This window comes from Entelurus aequoreus, linkage group LG13, assembly GCF_033978785.1.
Source record: "Entelurus aequoreus isolate RoL-2023_Sb linkage group LG13, RoL_Eaeq_v1.1, whole genome shotgun sequence".
NCBI classification, from domain to species: Eukaryota; Metazoa; Chordata; class Actinopteri; order Syngnathiformes; family Syngnathidae; genus Entelurus; species Entelurus aequoreus.
This window is the reverse complement of record NC_084743.1, coordinates 21124106-21147081: the sequence shown is the minus strand read 5'-3', so window position 1 is coordinate 21147081 and position 22976 is coordinate 21124106. Positions and strand designations below refer to the sequence as shown.

The window sequence follows — 22976 nt, the reverse complement described above, 5'->3', positions numbered from 1 at the left end:
TTAATTACTTTATTTACAATAAATAAAACTATAATTGACATTTACTAATCGACTTTATAATCGTCTCGGCCCGAATTGCGATGCATTTAAAATCGATTATTTCCCCCACCTCTAGCAGTCACACATAAGAGATACGTGTGGACTGCAGGTTGACGCCTGTTCAAACAATGACGCTAGCAAGTTCTGGTAAGCAAGCAAGACCAAAACATTGACGCTTCATTGAGAATATAGAACGTTACACACGGCCCCTCAAACATCTCTCAAAATGTTTTAGTACGAGTTTGGTAAGCTACGAAGCCGCACCGCTTTTATGGATTGTACGGTAGTCAGACGTACTGTGCTTCAACATACGGCTATTTTTACGGTGTGTGTACAAGGACTCCAAAATGGCACCTATTAGGAGACATTATCTGGTGTTTTGTTTTGCCCTATTTTGCCCATTTGTAATAAGAAACAGTTAAATTAATTCTCACATTTACTAGATTATTGGAAATGTGTGCAAAACTGGAACATAAGTGCCCTAAAATAAAAGGAGCTAGTCGGATCTCTCAGTGAAGTGGCTCGCTGCAGTCAGCCATATGTCAGAACTGTCTGTATTACTTTATTTGCAATAAATACATTGATAATTGACATTTACCAATCGATTTTATAATCGTCTCGGTCCGAATTGCGATGCATCTGAAAACAATTATTTCCCCCACCTCTAGCATTCACACATAAGAGATACGTGTGGACTGCAGGTTGACGCCTGTTCAAACAATGACGCTAGCAAGTTCTGGTAAGCAAGCAAGACCAAAACATTGATGCTTCATTGAGAATATAGAACGTTACACACGGCCCCTCAAACATCTCTCAAAATGTTTTAGTACGATTTTGGTAAGCTACGAAGCCGCACCGCTTTTATGGATTGTACGGTAGTCAGACGTACTGTGCTTCAACATACGGCTATTTTTACGGTGTGTGTACAAGGACTCCAAAATGGCACCTATTAGGAGACATTATCTGGTGTTTTGTTCTGCCCTATTTTGCCCATTTGTAATAAGAAACAGTTAAATTAATTCTCACATTTACTAGATTATTGGAAATGTGTGCAAAACTGGAACATAAGTGCCCTAAAATAAAAGATGGTGGTCGGATCTCTCAGTGAGATGGCTCGCTGCAGTCAGCCAAATGTCAGAACTGTCTGTATTACTTTATTTACAATAAATAAAACGATAATTGACATTTACCAATCGATTTTATAATCGTCTCCGTCCGAATTGCGATACATCTAAAAATAGATTATTTCTCCCACCCACATAAGAGATACGTGTGGACTGCAGGTTGACGCCTGTTCAAACAATGACGCTAGCAAGTTCTGGTAAGCAAGCAAGACCAAAACGTTGATGCTTCATTGAGAATAGAGAACATTACACACGGCCCCTCAAACATCTCTCAAAATGTTTTAGTACGACTTTGGTAAACTACGAAGCCGCACCGCTTTTTTGGATTGTACTGTAGTCAGACGTACTGTGCTTCAACATACGGATATTTTTATGGTGTGTGTACAAGGACTCCAAAATGGCACCTATTAGGAGACATTATCTGCCGTTTTGTTTTGCCCTATTATGCAAAACCAACTTTTCTTACCTATTGGTTCCTGCTGATGTGTATTTGGGATCTGCATAAGTCTCGAAAATTTGCGCGCGTCCGCCTTTGTAGCCCATGTTGTAGTCAATAAGCATTCATCCTCCGCTGTTGCCATTTTTGTTACAAAGTATCTTACAGTTCTTACCTAATCTGTCAGTAGACTTAACCTCTTAAGGCCCAAGCTGTTTGTTTACATGTTTTTTTTATTTCTCTTTGCTATTTGGGCTTATTGGACCCTAATTAGAATAAAAACTAAGAATTATCTTTTGATATGATGTACTTAGTCCATAAGTACACAAACGTGTATTTCATGTTTAGTGACATGCTAATTCTTATTTTTACACTTTTTTTTCCAAATTCCATTGTATGTTATACTCTTCTGACACCACCAGATGGCAGTATAAGTGTCCACATAAGCGGCCATAAGACCCCAATTCAGTAGTGTACACAATTTTGGAAATAAGAGCTAAAAGGTGCTGTCCACGCCTGTGGCCACTAAGCCTTTAGAGCAGGGGTGTCAAACGTACGGCCCGCGGGCCGGATCAGGCCCGCGAACAGGTTTTATCCGGCCCGTGGGATGAGTTTGCTAAGTATAAAAATGAACGGAAATTTTTGAATGAAAGAAACTGCTGTTCTAAATGTGTCCACTAGATGTCACAATAGCAATTATTTTTATCTTTGTAGATGATGCTACATATGTACAAAATAAACCACATCAGTCGAGGAAAATGAGCAAACTACATAAATAACATCCTGTAATTTGATTTTGATGTAATTTTTTTATCTTGATAGATTGAAACTTAACACCAATGAGTTGACTGATGAACATTATCACATCATTTATTCAGAAAGTATAAGTAACAACAAATGAAGATAGAATACTATTAACCGCAACATGTAAGTGTAAAAAAACAACAACATTATTATTTGTACAATTTCAGAATGTGCTTGTTCTATTTTTAAACCAAAAAAAACAATGTGAAGTTGTCTTTATTTTTAAGTTATCATGCCGTGATTTTACCAGTCCGGCCCACTTGGGAGTAGATTTTTCTCCATGTGGCCCCCGATCTAAAATGAGTTTGACACCCCTGCTTTAGAGGTTTGGAAGCGCTAAAATCTACCGGTACAATAAAGATGACAGGGAGAAGACAGTCAAAGTGGAGGCACGTAAATAAAGCCACCCACCAAACGACACTTCCTGAAGAGACGGTCAGAAAGTGGTTTGAAGATGGTCTGTTAAACATAACCCATGCAAAATGTTGGCCAAAGAACCACCATTACATGTTATGTAGACCACAAGGAAGTGTTTTCAATGTAGGAATAAAATCATAATACGGCCCATTTAATGCACCTTATAATCCATAAAGGTGCACATTGACTGATGTGGTGGAGCGCTGAGTGAGTAAACAAGTGGGGACACCATAGAAAGTTGGCAGAGACGTGCTTAGTCAACGTGTGTCTGGGTTGCCAGGTCCCCTGAGAGGGTGCTGCTGAGTCACCAGAATGGATGCTATTAAAACAGGCCAAACATTGCAACTGCCAATCATAGTGAGTGACATCATATTGTGCAGCAATACATTACATCAGCAGTCTTACAACTCACTGAAAGGTTATGTCTGCTACTATTTAAATGCCATCCTTGTTTGTTTTTGTTTCTCCTTTACACATTAACAAAAACATCTTTCTTTGTGAATTGTGGGTGGTTGTATGACAGGTGACAGTAAAATGATGCATTACTTTTGGAAAGCTTGCAATACTTAATTTGATATAACATCCAAGTCAGCGGAAAGGCTCTCTCAGCAAGGCCAGAACCCAAAGTTTTCTTTCCGATCACTTTTTTTTTAAACAGAAACCATTCAATGAGTCTTTATTAGCTACTACTAGGGTTGTATGGTATACCGGTACTAGTATAGTATCGCGGTACTAATGAATAAAAAACGGTACTATACTCTGTTTGAAAAGTACCATTTTTTTTTTTTTTTACAGGCATAATGGTGCGTTGTCGTGACATAGCTGGTTTTAAGAGTAGAGGAGCATGTTTGGCAGTGCACAATCACAGAGTACTTACAATCAGACACAGTGTGTCGACAGAAAAGGGAGAATGAACGCATTTTGGCTTAAAAACTAACAATAAATGTGAAGCTATAACACTGAAACGCCCTATGGGAGAGGTGCTTTAAGACATGCTAGCTAGTTAGCGGCTAATGTCCATCCGCAATCGGCAGTGTTTTAGCTACTTCTAAATCACTAATCCTCGCCTCCATGGCGACAAATAAAGTATGTTTCTTACAAGTATCATCCCTGCAGGACGAGGAATAGCTAAACATGCTTCACTACACACCGGAGCTCATCAGCGTCACAATGTAAACAAACGCCATTGGTGGATCCACACCTGACATCCACTGTAATGATACCAAGTACAGGAGCGTATCTCGTCGATACTACTATGATTACATTGTCCCTGGACATGAGGACTGAAATTATGACCAATGCATGATCCTGTAACTACTTGGTAGCGGATCGATACCCAAAAGTGTGGTATCATCCAAAACTAATGTAAAGTATCCAAACAACAGAAGAATAAGTGATTATTACATTTTAACAGAAGTGTAGATAGAACATGTTAAAATAGAAAGTAAGCAGATATTAACAGTAAATGAACAAGCAGATTAATAATTCATTTTCTACCACTTGTTCCTCATAATTTTGACAAAATAATAAAATGATAAATGACACAATATGTTACTGCATATGTCAGCAGCTTGTTTGTTTACTCACTACTAAAAGACAAGTTGTCTTGTATGTTCACTATTTTATTTAAGGACAAACTTGCAATAAGGATCATTTGTTTAATGTACCGAAAATTGTTTTGTTAAAATAAAGCCAATAATGCCATTTTCTGTGGTCCCCATTATTTAGAAAAGTACCGAAAAGTATTGAAAGTACCACAATGTTGGTATCCAACCCTACTCGACAGATACCCAGGGTATCTGAACACTTTCCAAGATCCAATTCAAAGACTTTTAAGAACTTTTTAAGACTTTAAAATTGAATAATGTCAGACTATATCTCATAAAAAGACAAATTGACAACTTAAAACGGTTTCATGTAATAGGTTAACTTAGTATGAATTAGGGATGAGTCCCGAATTTGTTACTTTTATAGGCCCTGACCGAATTGCGTCGTCACTACCGGGTATTGTTTCACATAAAATCCAATGGTGCCATATTTGGATACTTTTTATGCTTTAATGTGGTATACTTGGTAAAAAAAAAAACGCTAAAAAGTAAAGTACGGTTCAACTGGGCGGCGTGGCGAAGTTGGTAGAGTGGCCGTGCCAGCAATCGGAGGGTTGCTGGTTACTGGGGTTCAATCCCCACCTTCTACCATCCTAGTCACGTCCGTTGTGTCCTTGGGCAAGACACTTCACCCTTGCTCCTGTTGGCTGCTGGTTAGCGCCTTGCATGGCAGCTCCTGCCATCAGTGTGTGAATGTGTGTGTGAATGGGTGAATGTGGAAATACTGTCAAAGCGCTTTGAGTACCTTGAAGGTAGAAAAGCGCTATACAAGTATATTTATCATTTATTTATTTAACTCTTCCAAAATGCTCTAGCTTGGATTTGCCATAGCCAGGCTACTATTAGCATTAGCGATTTTACTTGGCGATCTTAAACACCTCCAAAAGTGTGTAATAAAAACTACAACTAAGATGGATGCTACGATCAAACAGCTGGTGTGCAATACTTGCAGCATAGGGTTAGGGTTAGGGTTCTAACCCTTGCAGCACATGTCAAAAGTGGTAAAGGAATGGCTAAATCAGGCTAAAATTAAGGTTTTAGAATGGCCTTCCCAAAGTCCTGACTTAAATGTGTGGACAATGCTGAAGAAACAAGTCCATGTCAGAAAACCAACATATTTAGCTGAACTGCACCAATTTTGTCAAGAGAAGTGGTCAAAAATTCAAGCAGAAGCTTGTGGATGGCTACCAAAAGCGCCTTATTGCAGTGAAACTTGCCAAGTGACATGTAAACAAATGTTAACATTGCTGTATGTATACTTTTGACCCAGCAGATTTGGTCACATTTTCAGTAGACCCATAATAAATTCATAAAAGAACCAAACTAAAATTATGCACAAAGCAAACTATAACCTGCTACCCAAGAATATACAACAATTCTTCTCAAAAAAAGAGGAGAAATATAATCTTAGAGAAAAACGTAATTTAAAACATTTGTTTGCACGTACAACACTTAAGACCTTCAGTATATCAGTATGTGGAATTCAATTATGGAATGGATTAAGCAAAGCAATCAAACAATGTACTAATATGATACACTTCAAGAAACTCTTCAAACTTAAAGTGTTTACAAAGTACAAAGAAGAAGAACCATGACAAACATTCTCAATTTATTTCATCCATCCATTCATTCATTCTTAAAGTAATCTTACTTATCTCATCATATGAAATATGACTTACTTCACCAATTATTATCATTAAATTCTTACTATTATTTATTTATTTATTTTTATTGTGATTACTTATGGAGTTTATTGTGAAAAAAATTGTGAACAGGAAGTGAACAAAAAGTTTTGCAACTGTTATGTAAAGAAAAGGGGTAGGATTAAATAAGCTCTGCTTCTTCCTACTCCTTTTCGAACATGTTGAAAAGAAACTGGAAATTGTGATGTATCATGTTGTATGCTTGCATGTTCGAAATAAACTCAAACTCAAACTCAAACTCAAACTTAATGAATTAATTTAGTGACCAACAAGTATGTGCTCCAATCACTCTATCACAAAATACTAAGAGTGGTAGAAATTATTGGAAAGTCAAGACAGCCATGACATTACGTTCTTCACAAGTGTATGTAAACTTCTGACCATGACTGTATGTATACTGTATTTAAGGGCAGCTATAATGGCGATGTGGTTCTCAATGAAAACAAGTTGACACCCCTGCTGAACAGCATGCATCTTTTTCTCACTTTAAAAGCGCTACATCCGCACCAGCAGCTTTCTTGGTCATGAATAATTGCTGCCCCTTGTTGTAAATTCTCTAGTACAGTCTTACTGTTGTTTTAGTGCTGGAACTGTTCTGTTAAATGTCTTTGCATCAGGCACCCGCCTGGGCAGTTAATGGTTCCTCAAACTGCTAAATGGTCCTTTGGAAGCCACATTTAACCGTTCCCAGCCAGCAGTTATTTACATTTTGCTTTGTTACGCTACGACTACAAAAAATTGCGGGTGTGTTCGTTTATACTGTATATACGGATGGAGACATTTCACTGGCTTGGCCCCGTGTCTAATTAAATGCATCTCTTTCGAAGATTCCAGACATTCCAAACTCGCCTTAAAGTACCAGTAGAGTGGAAAAACATGTTGACACTATATGCTTATTGTTTCATTGTATCCAATAAACCATATCCAATCGTACTAAGAATCCGCAACGTATGTGAAAATACCATTTAAACATCACAAAATGCCGCTAATTCAGTCAGCCATTTAGAATATTCTGCTCCAAATACTTTCGGCTATTTCCGGTTATTTCTGGAGTAACGCTTCTGCACTTTGTCCATGTTATTAGATCAGTCATACTGGAAATACGCAAACAATTAGACTGAGATGTGTAGTCGATCATTAACAATCCCTATATAAGACATGAACTCGTATGTTTTTCTTGTTTTTAATGCATTCTAAGTCGTAAATAAATTAGAGATGTCCAATAATGGCTTTTTTGCTGATATCCGATATTGTCCAACTCTTGATTACCGATTCCGAGATCAACCGATACCGATATATACAGTCGTGGAATTAACACATTATTATGCTAATTTTGTTGTGATGCCCCGCTGGATGCATTAAACAATGTAACAAGGTTTTCCAAAATAAATCAACTCAAGTTATGGGAAAAAAATGCCAACATGGCACTGCCATATTTATTATTGAAGTCACAAAGTGCATTCTTTTTTTAAACATGCCTCTGGGTATTTGTTCTGTTGTGTTTATGTTGTGTTACGGTGCGGATGTTCTCCCGAAATGTGTTTGTCATTCTTGTTTGCTGTGGGTTCACAGTGTGGCGCATATTTGTAACAGTGTTAAAGTTGTTTATACGGCCACCCTCAGTGTGACCTGTATGGCTGTTGACCAAGTATGCTTTGCATTCACTTGTGTGTGTGAAAAGCCGTAGATATTATGTGACTGGGCCGGCACGCAAAGGCAGTGCCTTTAAGGTTTATTGGCGCTCTGTACTTCTCCCTACGTCCGTGTACACAGCGGCATTATAAAAAGTCATACATTTTACTTTTTGAAACCGATACCGATAATTTTGAAACCGATACCAATAATTTCCGATATTACATTTTAAAGCATTTATCGGCCGATAACATCGGCAGTCCGATATTATCGGACATCTCTAAAATAAAAATACTTAAAAAATCTGCAAACAATGTAGTCAATGGAAGCTCTCTATTTCGCCCACAAAAAATAAATAAATAAATACTTAAAAAGTCAGCAAACAATGTAGTCAATGGAGGCTCTCTATTTCGCCCACAAAAAATAAATAAATAAATATTTAAAAAGTCAGCAAACAATGTAGTCAATGGAGGCTCTCTATTTCGCCCACAAAAAATAAATAAATAAATACTTAAAAAGTCAGCAAACAATGTAGTCAATGGAGGCTCTCTATTTCGCCCACAAAAAATAAATAAATAAATACTTAAAAAGTCAGCAAACAATGTAGTCAATGGAGGCTCTCTATTTCGCCCACAAAAAATAAATAAATAAATACTTAAAAAGTCAGCAAACAATGTAGTCAATGGAGGCTCTCTATTTCGCCCACAAAAAATTAATAAATAAATACTTAAAAAGTCAGCAAACAATGTAGTCAATGGAGGCTCTCTATTTCGCCCACAAAAAATTTATAAATAAATACTTAAAAAGTCAGCAAACAATGTAGTCAATGGAGGCTCTCTATTTCGCCCACAAAAAATAAATAAATACAGTACTTAAAAAGTCTGCAAACAATGTAGTCAATGGAGGCTCTCTATTTCGCTCACAAAACCCTTTAAATAACCATCCAAAACCCGGCAACAGTACTCTATACCAGTGGTCCCCAACCTTTTTGTAGCCGCGGACCGGTCAACGCTTGAAAATTTGTCCCACGGACCGGGGGGGTGGGGGAGGGTGTTTTTTTATTTATTTTTTTATAAAGAAATACAATCATGTGTGCTTACGGACTGTATCCCTGCAGACTGTATTGATCCATATTGATATATAATCTATATATTGTGTTTTTTATGTTGATTTAATAAAAAAAATAAAATAAAAAAAACATTTATTTTATTTATTTTTTTAATTTCTTGTGCGGCCCGGTACCAACCGGTGGTTGGGGACCACTGCTCTATACGTATCGTGACCTGAGTATTAACCAAATCATCATCAATCTTTATTGCAGACATTAAGATCCATTACACACATAAAAACACAATACAAAACATTAAAAACAAAACAGTAAAAATTAAAAACAAAACAATAAAACTTGAAGCCCAAATGTCAATTTCTGACGTAATAAACATGTGTGCCAATGTTTCCACAGTCCAGATGAGTACCTAACAGAACTGCGAGCAGGGTCAAATATTAGCCATGTTGTTATTATAAGCGCTAACACAGACAAACTATTTTCTAGCAGTGCAATGATATAAACAGCAAAGTAGCCCTCTGCTGCTTTTACTGCGAGCCAGCAGCGATGTCGTGCTGCTCCTGCATCATCGCGTCTCGGCTCATTAAAGTTATTCTTGATTATAAATCAGGCCTCTCATCCGGATATTAGCAGGATTTAGCCATGAATCGAGAAGTTCCTCATCTGTGACATTCAATTTATACCCGGAGATAAAGACAAACAAACACAACCTCCCCCCTCCACATCCCACCTCCCCGGATTGTAAATAATCAAATGTATATACTTGTTCTTATGCTTTCTGAGCTCACTATGTTCACTGCTCGCTGTACATATCCTACGAAGTCAGACCTACACTGTTACAATGTCCATTTCTCTGATGATGCAATTGTTGATGACTGAAGTGCTGATATCAACCAAACCCCCCGACCCCCACATCCCACCCCCCAGATTGTAAATAATGTAAATAATTCAATGTATATACTCTGATAATTAACTTGTGTGATGACTGTATTATGCTGATAGTATATATTTGTACCATGAATTGATTCACATGGACCCCGACTTAAACAAGTTGAAAAACCTATTTGGGTGTTACCATTTAGTGGTGTCAATTGTACGGAATATGTACTGTACTGTGTAATCTTCTAATAAAAGTTTCTATCAGTTATTCAAAACCAAAGACAGTGTCTGCAGGGAGACTTTTCCCTTGTTAACCCTTCATGTGGATTAAAATGATCTAAACGGGAAGATATGGACACCTATCAGTTGTCATCGAAGTAAGAGCAGACATTGTACAGTAAGCTATCGTTTTATTATGTTTGTATTTCTTGTTTCGCACTTAGCAATACCACTAAATGATGCTTGTGTTTCACTGAAGCTGGATGTGTTCAAACTTGTAGCTCATACTTCTTATATTCAGGATTAACAATAGAAGGTTCTGGAGCATATTTTCCCAAAGTTATCATTGTTGGCTCTGAAAAAGTCTGCATGATTTGCATTGTCGTTGATGGGGAACGGATCCGCGGTTCCTACCCCTACGCCACGCGATCGATCACATGTCTGGCTAGCTCAGGGGTCGGCAACCCGAAATGTTGACAGAGCCATATTGGACCAAAAATACAAAAAAAAAATCTGTCTGGAGCCGCAAAAAATTAAAAGCCTTATATAAGTGTTATAATGAAGTCAACACATGATGTAAGTGTCTATATTAGCCTACTATCAAAGGCTGACACAAATCTTCGTAGACAGAAATGTTGTATATTAATTTCTATTTTACAAATTTTTGCAACAATGGAAATCATTCCTAAAACTGAGTTTTCTCACAGGATGAGATAACTTCTGGAAATGACTGTCTTAGAATGGCCAAAGGTATAGATGTGTGTGTCCAAGTTAAAGGAAACGGCAGGCCGTCTTCTTCTAATGGATTTATTACACTCTTTGCAAGCTCGGTAACGTTTGCTGTGGTCTGGAACAACATGGCACACAGACAACTATGAGAAATATAGCCAATATTACATACAGATAATGTGTCAAATATAAATTAATTACACTGAAGACATAAGTAAAGGAAATTAAATGAGCTCAAATATACCTACAAACGAGGCATAATGATGCAATATGTACACACAGCTAGCCTGAAGAGCATGTTAGCATCGATTAGCTTGCAGTCATGAATTGACCAAATATGCCTGATAAGCACTCCAGCAAATCAATAAAATCAACAAAGCTCACTTTTGTGCATTCACACACATCATAAAAGGTTTGGTGGACAAAAAGAGACAAAGAAGGAGTGGCACAAAACACGTCATTCTGTGGCAGCATCGGAGAAAGTTGTACATGTAAACAAACTACGATGAGTTCAAGGATCGCTGAAACGGAGCTTGCCAAATACTCTCATCAGTGAAGCATGTTTAATATAAACAGCGCGATTGCTAAGAATTAGGAAGGTTTGTGTCTTGTTTGTTCTCTTACAGAAAATATATCAGACATATATGATACTAGTTTCAAAATAGAGGCAACTTGTTTCAAGGCAAAAACTGATTTTCAAGGTAAAAAATGATTTTCAAGGTAAAAGTTGATTTTGAAGGCAAAAACTGATTTTCAAGGTAAAAACTGATTTTCAAGGTAAAAACAGATTTTCAAGGGAACAGTTGATTTTCAAGGTAAAAGTTGATTTTGAAGGCAAAAACTGATTTTCAAGGTAAAAGTTGATTTTCAAGGCAAAAGATGATTTTCAAGGTAAAAAATGATTTTCAAGGTAAAAAATGATTTTCAAGGTAAAACATGATTTTCAAGGAAAAAAATGATTTTCAAGGCAAAAAATGATTTTCAAGGCAAAAAATGACTTTCAAGGCAAATGTTGATTTTCAAGGCAAAAGTTGATTTTCAAGGAAAAAACTGATTTTCAAGGAAAAAACTGATTTTCAAGGTAAAAACTGATTTTCAAGGGAACAAAATATTTTCAAGGGAAAAAAATATTTTCAAGGTAAAAAATTATTTTCAAGGTAAAAAATGATTTTCCAGGTAAAAGTTGATTTTCAAGGCAAAAAAAAATATTTTATTATGAAAATCTGAAGATGTGCTGATTGCATGGGGTTCACTTGCGAGTGGAAAAGTTTGATCATTTTGCATTTTCAGACTGGCGTTATGAAACTTGACTGAGTTTAACGGTCAAATCTTTGTGCCTTTTATGTACTCGTGGCGGGGTAATGATTTGATTATTGATTGCCGCGTAATGTTCTGGGTGTAAATGCAGAATATTGGACATGGCCATATTTCTCGTAGAAAACAGATATCCCAGTTATTTAGTGGGATGGAGTGTTGCAGGAACAACCATCCGTCATTTGACATACTATAACAAGCATACAGAAAACGTACTTTGAGCCACTAGAGAAAAGCGCTATATAAATATAATTCACTTCACTTCACTACTTCGAATAATAACACGTTATGAAGATTAAAGCTCTTTAAAGGGAACTTATAAAGATTTTAATGTAGATTTAAAACATGTCATTGTAGTTTAGATACAATATATCGGATATGCTTTAGTGTATATTCTCCCCTGTCACTTTTACAACCTGTTTTTATAACCCGCGAGCTCAGTTTGAAACCAGGAAAAAGTGACAATATTGATAAATCTAAAAAGCTAAACTCACAATTGGTCATCTTTAAAAGAATACATTATGTCATACTCTTATAAATATTTGAAACCTGATGACAGTTGTTTTGATGTTTTATTTACAAAACTCCAAACCAGTGAAATGGTAAATAAAAACAGAATATAATGATTTGCAAATCTTTTTCAACCTATATTCAATTGAATAGACTGCAAAGACAAGATACTTAACGTTCGAACTGGGAAACGTTGTTATTTTTTGCAAATATTAGCCCATTTAATGTTTGCAACATGTTTCAAAAAAGCTGGCACAAGTGGCAAAAAAGACTGAGAATGTTGAGGAATGCTCATCAAACACTTATTTGGAACATCCAACATCCCACAACATCCCAAAGCGAAAGCCATTTATCAACAACACCCAGAAACTTGCCTACTTCACAGGTTTTGGGTTTTGTAGACTTCACTGGTTTTGGGTTTTGTAGACCAGGGGTTCTTAGCCGTTTCCACTACAGAGGCCCGGGTCCCACTCAACCATTAACACTAAATTAATCATCTTGATTTTAATAGTAGTCAATAATTATATCCAACATACTTACAGTTTAATATGATAAACCTTGTCAAATTATATGAAACCAATCTCAAAGATTATTATCAAGGCTTAGGTCAGGCTGATTAGAAAAATAAATACCTATCAAATATACTGCAAAAGAAGGTACTCATAAAATTAATGAGAAGTACATTTACATTAAATGTATACAGTGCTAAAATAAATACATTCTAAGCATTAATATAATAATAATTTAAGTGCAAATGAGAATACAGCTTAACAACTTTGGTAATAATTTTTGTGCTTAAGAAACGTCTCTATGACTTTAGCTTCAGACTTCTTATGTTTTTTAATGTTGTCATTACTGCCACACGTGGTGGAAAAATGTATCATAAAACCCAAAACCAGTGAAGTTGGCAAGTTGTGTGAATAGTAAATAAAAACAAAATGCAACTCTTTCCCATTCTTGCTTGATGTACAGCTTAAGTTGTTCAACAGTCCGGGGTCTCCGTTGTGGTATTTTAGGCTTCATAATGTGCCACACATTTTCAATGGGAGACAGGTCTGGACTACAGGCAGGCCAGTCTAGTACCCGCACTCTTTTACTATAAAACCACACTGTTGTAACACGTGCAGAATATGGCTTGGAATTGTCTTGCTGAAATAAGCAGGGGCGTCCATGAAAAAGACGTTGCTTGGATGGCAACATATGTTGTTCCAAAACCTGCATGTACCTTTCAGAATTAATGGTGCCTTCACAGATGTGTAAGTTACCCATGCCTTGGGCACTAATACACCCCGATACCATCACAGATGCTGGCTTTTTAAACTTTGTGCCTAAAACAGTCCGGATGGTTCTTTTCCTCTTTGGTCCGGAGGACACAATGTCCACACTTTCCAAAAACAATTTGAAATGTGGACTCATCAGACCACAGAACACTTATTAGTCCGTCTTAGATGAGCTCGGGCCCAGGGAAGCCGGCGGCGTTACCGGGTGTAGTTGATAAATGGCTTTCGCTTTGCATAGTAGAGTTTTAACGTGCACTTACAGATGTAGCGACAAACTGTAGTTACTGACAGTGGTTTTCTGAAGTGTTCCTGAGCCCATGTGGTGATATCCTTTACACACCGATGTCGCTTTTTGATGCAGTACCGCTTAAGTGCAGTGATTTCTCCAGATTCTCTAAACCTTTTGATGATATTACGGACCGTAGATGGTGAAATCCCTAAATTCCTTGCAATAGCTGGTTGAGAAATGTTGTTCTTGAACTGTCGGACAATTTGCTCACGCATTTGTTCACAAAGTGGTGACCCTCGCCCCGTCCTTGTTTGTGAATGACTGAGCATTTCATGGAAGCTGCTTTTTATACCCAATCATGGCACCCACCTGTTCCCAATTAGCCTGTTCACCTGTGGGATGTTCCAAATAAGTGTTTGATGAGCGTTCCTCAACTTTCTCAGTCTTTTTTGCCACTTGTGCCAGCTTTTTTGAAACATGCCGCAGGCATCAAATTCCAAATGAGCGTATATTTGCAAAACATAACAAAGTTTACCAGTTTAAACGTTACATATCTTGTTTTTGCAGTCTATTCAATTGAATATAGGTTGAAAAGGATTGGATTATGTTTTTATTTACGAATTACACAACGTGCCAACTTAACTGGATTTGGGTTTTGTACAACTGTTTACCGCTGCGGCCCACAAATGAAAACCAGATATATTTTGGCGGCCCTCCAGGGGCTGCTCGCAGATCAACAATGGGCCCCCTACGGGTAAGAAATGCCGATTTAGACTCTTAGTTTCATCCGTCTTTTCCTGTGCTTCTTTTCCAGGCGGAATATCGGACTAAATCTAGGACTAAAAGCAGCAGACTTTTTCCACTATGAATCGTGCCTTCAACAGGAAAAAAGGTGAGTTGGGTAAATTACATTTAAAACCTCACCTGGAGCGAAATGGTGTGCTAACAATGTATTTTGCAGCTTTTTTTTCAAAACATTGATCAAATGTGGGTGTTATCGTATGTTTTTGCTCTCCGGTGGTGTGCGTGACAGCTGGGATGCTTGACACAAATAAATCTCCCATGTGGGGTTTGGAGAATTGTGAATTTTAGATGACAGCATTGTTAAACACTATGTTGACATGAATAATGCATACCATGCAGTGTTTTGCTTCCTGAATGACTACTTGAGTCAAACCTCAATATTCATAATTGACATACAAAGCACACAAATAAAGTCATCCATATAAGAATACTGCAGCAATAAAACAAAACAAAACAGACTCCGAAGAGGAAAACATCCGGTCACGTGTTTTGCGTAACTTTGCAGGAATGTGCGGCACACAGCAGTTGAGGTGACCCTACCCAAAGGCCGGGGAGGGAATATTTGGGGCTGCATTTTCGAAAGAAAAAAAAACAACATCTTGAACTGTTTACTACCATCTGCCTTGCTCCTCTGGCTTTAAATCAACAGGGCAGGAGGACTTTTTGGAGAGTGTATGGTAAAGTGTTCAGGGCCCAGGTGGCCCACGAGACTGCTAAAGATTAAAATTGAGAAGGTCAAACACTTCTTGTCCTCGCTATGCAGCGTCATTGCCATTTTAATCATAGTTAAAACGCTGTATGTTAATGGAAATGTGTTTTTGTCTGTACTAGTGGTACCGGTACCGGTACCAAAATTATTTTGATAATTTTCGGTACTTTTCTAAATAAAGGGGACCACAAACAATTGCATTATTGGCTTTATTTTAACAAAAAATCTTAGGATACATTAAACATATGTTTCTTATTGCAAGTTTGTCCTTAAATAAAATAGTGAACAACTTGTCTTTTATTAGTAAGTAAGCAAACAAAGGCTACTAATTTAGTCTGCTGACATAAGCAGTAACATATTGTGTCATTTTCCATTCTATTATTTTATCAACATTATTAAGGACAAGTGGTAGAAAATGAATTATTAATCTACTTATTCCTTCACTGTTAATATCTGCTTACTTTCTCTTTTAACATGTTCTATCTACACTTCTGTTAAAATGTAATAATCACTTATTTTTCTGTTGTTTGGATACGTTACATTAGTTTTGGATGATACCACAAATAAAGGTATCAATCCGATACCAAGTCGTTACAGGATCATACATTGGTCATATTCAAAGTCCTCATGTGTCCAGGGATATATATATATATATATATATTTATTTATTTTATTTATTTACAGATAGACATTGTTTTTGTATTTCATTATTGTTTCTTTTGTTAATACCAGAGTCCATTCTGCAAAAAGGTAATCCGTAGAAACACACAGTTTTATGGACAGGGACCCACAGTTAAAATATACATTAACATATAATATACAAAATACAATACATTTCAGAATCTACCCACCAAATACCCATTTACAATTTAATTTATACATTTTAAAAAATGGAATCTTTAATTAAATCCACCAAATCAGTCTCAATATCCTATTATTAAAATGTGATTAAAAGGTTGCATCTTGAGAATCTGCGATAATCTCATCATACGAACAGAGGTCAAGACCAAAATTATGCGACTAATGTGAATTCCTCAACCATAAGGGGTGTGCTAAATATACTAAGCATAACGTCGCAATAAATTTAGCTTAAAACGCTTTTTAAAAATATTTAAGTAATTTGATTCTTTTATAGGGCTATCAATCTCATTCCAGATCACCGGGCCTCTACAGGCTATACTAAAGCTTGTACTCTTTAGATCAGTGGTCCCCAACCACCGGGCCGCGGCCCGGTACCGGTCCGTGGCCCGGTACCGGTCCCGGTCCGTGGATCGATTGGTACCGGGCCGCACAAGAAATAAAAAAAATATATAAAAAAAACGTTTTGTTTTTTTTTCATTATCAGAATCAGCTGGCAGAGTCTGGAATTTAATCCATATACTACGTTATACATAACACAAGCACTGTGGAATCTGTTGCACTCCATAAGCTTCAGAAGATTTTACCCATAAAACAGAGGATTCGAGGATATTTCCTGAGTTTATAAACATAATATAAATTTAAAAAAAGATGTTGTGATGCCAAAAAATATCGATGTAATCATAGTAGTATCGACTAGATACGCTCCTGTACTTGGTATCATTACAGTGGATGTTAGGTGTAGATCCACCCATGGCATTTGTTTACATTTTGACACCGGTGAGCTACGGTGTGTGAAGCATGTATAGCTATTCCTCGTCCTGCAGGGATGGTACTTTTCAGAGGCGGTATAGTACCGAATATGATTCATTAGTATCGCGGTACTATACTAATACCGATATACCGTACAACCCTAGTCTGTACTATACTACAATGCTGTCGCGGTGAAACCATTATCATTGCTTCATTTATGCAATCGCCGCAGTTTGTCTGTCAGTTAGTTAACAACAAATCTCAAAAGGTTATGACTATTTGGATGAAACCTTCAGGAAATGACTAAAATGGGAGAAAGAACAATTGATTCAATTTCGGGCCTGACCTGAATCATTTCCATTATGTTACCTTACGTTTACATTACGTGCTTCAACATGGAAACTTGTTTACAATAGCGGCCCTGGAGAGACAAAGACAGTGGGTTCCTTCCGTTTCTTTCATTCCGCTATAGAGACAAAGTTTATTTTCCACTGCGGTGGTGAGGATTATGGCTACATGAGCTGTCTTTGCAACTTGCTCTCAAAATGCAAGCCTGTGTTCTGACAAGATGTGCACCCTCCTGGAATTAACCCACCTCCTGCATGTGTGTAACAAGAAGGGATGGGAATTGATGCGATTTTTTTTGCGGTTCTGATTTGTCTTTTGATTCTGCTCCTTTGTCACTTCGAAGCTTAGAGGTGACAGAGCTTTCGCCGCTGCTGCTCCCAAGCTCTGGAACGACCTACCTCTGAGTGTTACACAAGCCTCCTCTCTTCCTGTTTTTAAATCTCTCTTTGATTGATTGATTGATTGAGACTTTTATTAGTAGGTTGCACAGTGAAGTACATATTCCGTACAATTGACCACTAAATGGTAACACCCGAATAAGTTTTTCAACTTGTTTAAGTCGGGGTCCACTTAAATTGATTCATGATACAGATATATACTATCATATATACTATGATCATAATACAATCATCACACAAGATAATCACATTGAATTATTTACATTATTTACAATCAGGGGTGTGGAGGGGGGGGGGGGGGGGGATATGGACATCAAGTAGTGGACATAGAGAGAGAGAGAGAGAGAGAGAGAGAGAGAGAGAGAGAGAGAGAGAGAGAGAGAGAGAGAGAGAGAGAGAGATCAGAAGGCATAAGAAAAAGAAAAAGTATCTGCATTTGATTGTTTACATTTGATTATTAGCAATCCGGGGAGGGTGTTAGTTTAGGGTTGTAGCTGCCTGGAGGTGAACTTTTATTGCGGTTTTGAAGGAGGATAGAGATGCCCTTTCTTTTATACCTGTTGGGAGCGCATTCCACATTGATGTGGCATAGAAAGAGAATGAGTTAAGACCTTTGTTAGTTCGGAATCTGGGTTTAACGTGGTTAGTGGAGCACCCCCTGGTGTTGTGGTTATGGCGGTCATTTACGTTAAGGAAGTAGTTTGACATGTACTTCGGTATCAGGGAGGTGTAGAGGATTTTATAGACTAGGCTCAGTGCAAGTTGTTTAACTCTGTCCTCCACCTTGAGCCAGCCCACTTTAGAGAAGTGGGTAGGAGTGAGGTGTGATCTGGGGTGGAGGTCTAGAAGTAACCTGACTAGCTTGTTCTGAGATGTTTGGAGTTTAGATTTGAGGGTTTTGGAGGTGCTAGGGTACCAGGAGGTGCATGCATAATCGAAAAAGGGTTGAACGAGAGTTCAAGCCAGAATCCTCAAGGTGCTTTTGTTGACCAGAGAGGAAATTCTGTAGAGAAATCTCGTTCGTTGGTTAACCTTTTTGATTACCTTGGTTGCCATTTTATCACAGGAAAGGTTAGCCTCTAGAATGGAACCTAGGTAGGTGACCTCATCTTTCCTGGTGATGACACTGTCACCTACTTTTATGGTGAAGTCATTGACTCTCTTAAGTTTGATGTGGGACCCAAACAGGATGGATTCTGTTTTACCCAAGTGGATGGATAGCTTGTTGTCAGCGAGCCAGGTGCAAGTTCTACAGAGCTCAGCACTGAGGATTTTCTCCACCTGTGACTTGTCTTAAAAACATACTTTTATTCCATGGCTTTTAACACTGAGTGATATCCATCCTGCAATGGCGTCCCATAATACACCTGCTGTGAACCTGTTTTTATGTTTTATTTATTTTATTTTATTTATTTATTTTTGATCGTGTTCTGTTTGTGTTGTGTTGTGTTTGCTCGGTACTCGTATTATCTTTTAACCTGCCCATTGTACAGCATTTTGGCTACCCCTGTGATAAATTTTAAATGTGCTTTATAAATAAAGTTGATTTGATTTGATTTGATTTAGGGGGAAAAAACGGAGTAGCATCTCACTAGTGCAACAACAACGCCGGAAATGTGTCCCGTGAAAAAACGTCCGACCGGAACTCTCTAAAAACTAAAGTTCCTTGGGTGAATAATGTCAACTCACTACACCGGTATGTTTTAGCGCTTTCATGGCAAGTTTACTGACAGATATAAGTAAGAACTTTACACTACTTTATATTAGAAATGGCAACAGCGAAGGATGAATGTTCCATAACAAGAAGATAGAGAAAAAGAAGAAACTTATCGACTACGTTGTCGGCACGGACTACAAAGGCGGATCCACGCAAATTTGCAGGACTTATGCAGATCCCAAATACCGTTTAGCACAGGGGTGGGCAATTAATTTTTACCGGGGACCGCATGAGCAACCCGAGCACTGCCGGAGGGCCACATCGACAATATTTCAATTAAATTTTGCTCAATATTATTTTTGATATATACCGTAAGATAAATAATAATAATAATAATCATAATCATAAATAATAATAAATCATAATTTCATTTAACTTAACTGAACTTTATACCAAAAGCAATGCTTTTGAAATCATTTGTACCCCTTTCAGAGATCACATTTAGTTCCCCTTAAACATCCTCATGTTGCACAATGAAATGTAACCATAGGATGAAGTGTGCATTCCTGTAACTTCCTCTAGTAACAGCATTCCATGATTAATATAAATAAATTAACACTAATAATAAATGACAGTAAAATAAGCACACGTATGACTGAGGAGTCATAGTGTAACTTTGTGTGGTGTTTGACTTCTCCGACTTTTTGTGTGGCCATAAACACACCAGTGGTTTAGTGGTATGCGTGTTGGTGACAGATGACAAGTTGGTTTTGGCCTGGTTTGTACGGCAGAAAATGACTTGTTTTTCGAGATAGAAGTGTTTTACTCATATTTTTGGTGTGGCTATGGCCGAATATAAACAGTTTTGCTAAATAAAGTGATCGATTTAATTCCTGGCCTCGAAGCATCTCGATAGACGTTACAATAATTGAACGGTGTTCAATTGAACGGTGTTGACAAACACCGTTAGGGCCGCTTGTTGTCACTGTCACTCAAAGTTGCATTGCAAAATTACACAGAATAAATGTGTTTATTTTGCTTAGAATTCAGATGGGATTTGATTTGGTGCGCTGCATATATTTGCTGTGCGCAGAGGACATACGCCCATAAATAACACTTTTCAGAATAAAAGCAGCACAGTTGTATTGCGCGCATGACATAGATGTGTTTTTAACTTTATTTCGTAATTTGTGATTGCAGCTGTTCACATTCACTCACAATCACGCATGCGCATACGTCCACACGGAAGTAATACAAATAACGCTTTTCAAAACAAAAGCAGCACCGTTGTATTGCACACTCGACATAGATACTTTTTAAAATGTATTTTGTAATTTGCCTCACGCGGGCCGGACAGGGACGCACAAAGGGCCGGATGTGGCCCGCGGGCCGCAGAATGCCCAGGTCTGGTTTAGCAGGTACCAGAAGGTAAGACAAGTTGCTTTTGAATAACATTGCGAAACAAAACGCCAGATAATATGTCTTACCTTATACACACACACCATAATAATACTCCTATGTTGAAGCACAGTACAATCCATCAAGTGGTGCGGCTTTATAACTTACCAAAGTCATATTAAAACATTTTGATAGATTTTTGAGAGCCATGCGTAATGTTCTGTATTTTCAATGGAACATATAAAATGTTGGTGTTGTTTACTTTAGTCATATTGCAGTCTACACGTATCTCTTATGACTGACTGCCATCTACTGGTCACACTTATCATTTCACCATGTACCAAATAAAATAGCTTCGAGGTCGGTAAGCGCAATCCGAATTAGTCTGTCCATTATGCGCACCGGGTTATAAGGCGCACTGTCGAGTTTTGAGAAAATGAAATGATTTTAAGTGCGCTTTATAGTCGGAAAAAGACGGTAATGTATATGTTTTCATTGTTTTTGGACGGTAAAAAACAAAACTGCCGTTGGAACAAGTCCACCAGAGTCCCATTGCATTTGCACCAGCACAGATTGTTACCAAGCGTTTTCTCTCCCTGAAAACAATCCATAGCTGTCAGATATATGCAGAGTTTGTATAGATACTTCACATGTGCTGTGGATAGAGATGACGTGTATCTCAAAAAAGCACTATAGGGTATCAGGCGTGTGATAAAGGTTGTCCTTGAAGCCCCTCAGATTTCCTTTTTTTCCTCCACGATAGAGAACACTGCAAGCTCCCTTTGTCATTGATTGAGTACCCCATTGAATAAAGTCATTGTCTCCTCACTTTGTGAAGGCTTTGCAATAGAGTAGTCATTTAGAAGGCAGGATTCAACCCTGTATTATATTTGCATATCATGGAGATTGTTAAACAGTGACTACTATTCTCGATGTTTTTAACAGTAATACAGATATTGATAAGGTCTAAAATGTCACTGTGAGAAATTGTTCTTTTTTTTTTTTTTCTTTCAATTTTCCTAGGAAGATTTATTCCTTCTGTTGTGACAATGTCAACCCAAAAGCAGCAGTTATTAATAACCTCGGAGGTTTCAGTGTGAACAATACATTGGGGATAGATAGTTTACCACCTTGCCGCCACATCTTAACTGCTTCTGCAGCAAATAAGTGTGCAGTGAGATGAGCAATCTGGCTCTTGGGACTTTTACACAACACACTTTTAAGGCCCCGGCACTTTTTAGGCTGTCATACAACAAATGGCAAATAAACTACACTGAGAAACTATTAAACAAGACAAGAAGCAAGGAATTAAACAGAGACAGAAATACATTTGGCTCAATGAGGAGAAACGCGTACACCTGTACCCTTGTACAGTGTCCCACGCTCTGACGAAAGATTGTACGCCTCCTCTTTTATTTGGACTTTCCCTGATTACATGGCAACAGCTGTTTCTAAGGGAGGGGGGGTCGTAAACAGCCATCGCCTTTGGCTACAAAACAGTTCAAAGAAAAGGTCGCCTGGAGGGGAGTCTGGTCCTGCTTCCTCTTCGCTTTGTAGTTCTCGGGTCATGACAAAATCTTTCTGTGGATTACAATACATCAAATAAACAGAACACCTTCATGTTGCTTCCCATCCTACACAGTGTGGAGTTTTACAAGCTTTTGTCTTCTCGCCGGGAACTCATGGCAACACAAAGTTTTGTGATAACTTAGATAGAATTATTCTGACAGCAACCTTCAACGAGTGCCCCCAAAAGTCACGCAAATTCAACCAAATCCCGCAATAATAGGCCCTTTTCCACCGCAGGAACTTTCCCATTAAATAAAGTTCCCCCTTGTGTTTCCACCAAAAACTACCTGGGTAGATTTAGTTATTTAGAAAGTATTCGTAGTTCCTGCCAGCTCGGTGGGAATTTTGAAAGGTTCCCGGAACCTTATCGTATTTCTTGTGTATTTCTATTACAACATACATACCGTATTTTCCGGACCATAGGGCGCACCGGATTATAAGGCACACTGCCGATGAGCGGCTCTAGTCAGGTCTATTTTCATACAAAAGGCGCA

General features: G+C 37.8%; 2 protein-coding genes across 7 annotated transcripts in view; one reads left to right on the top strand and one right to left on the bottom strand.

Annotated features, from left to right (window-relative positions):
* LOC133663245 (PTB domain-containing engulfment adapter protein 1-like) overlaps positions 1-22976 on the top strand; it is a 165047-nt gene that overhangs the window by 86969 nt on the left and 55102 nt on the right. For all 6 annotated transcript variants that reach the window (XM_062067574.1, XM_062067573.1, XM_062067571.1 and 3 more), the window contains exon 2: positions 14803-14880. In XM_062067574.1, coding sequence (XP_061923558.1) covers positions 14853-14880 — 28 coding nt within the window. In that variant the 5' untranslated portion in view covers positions 14803-14852. The remainder of the gene's footprint in view (positions 1-14802; positions 14881-22976) is intronic.
* LOC133663244 (uncharacterized) overlaps positions 1-22976 on the bottom strand; it is a 139017-nt gene that overhangs the window by 80113 nt on the left and 35928 nt on the right. The window lies entirely within an intron of this gene.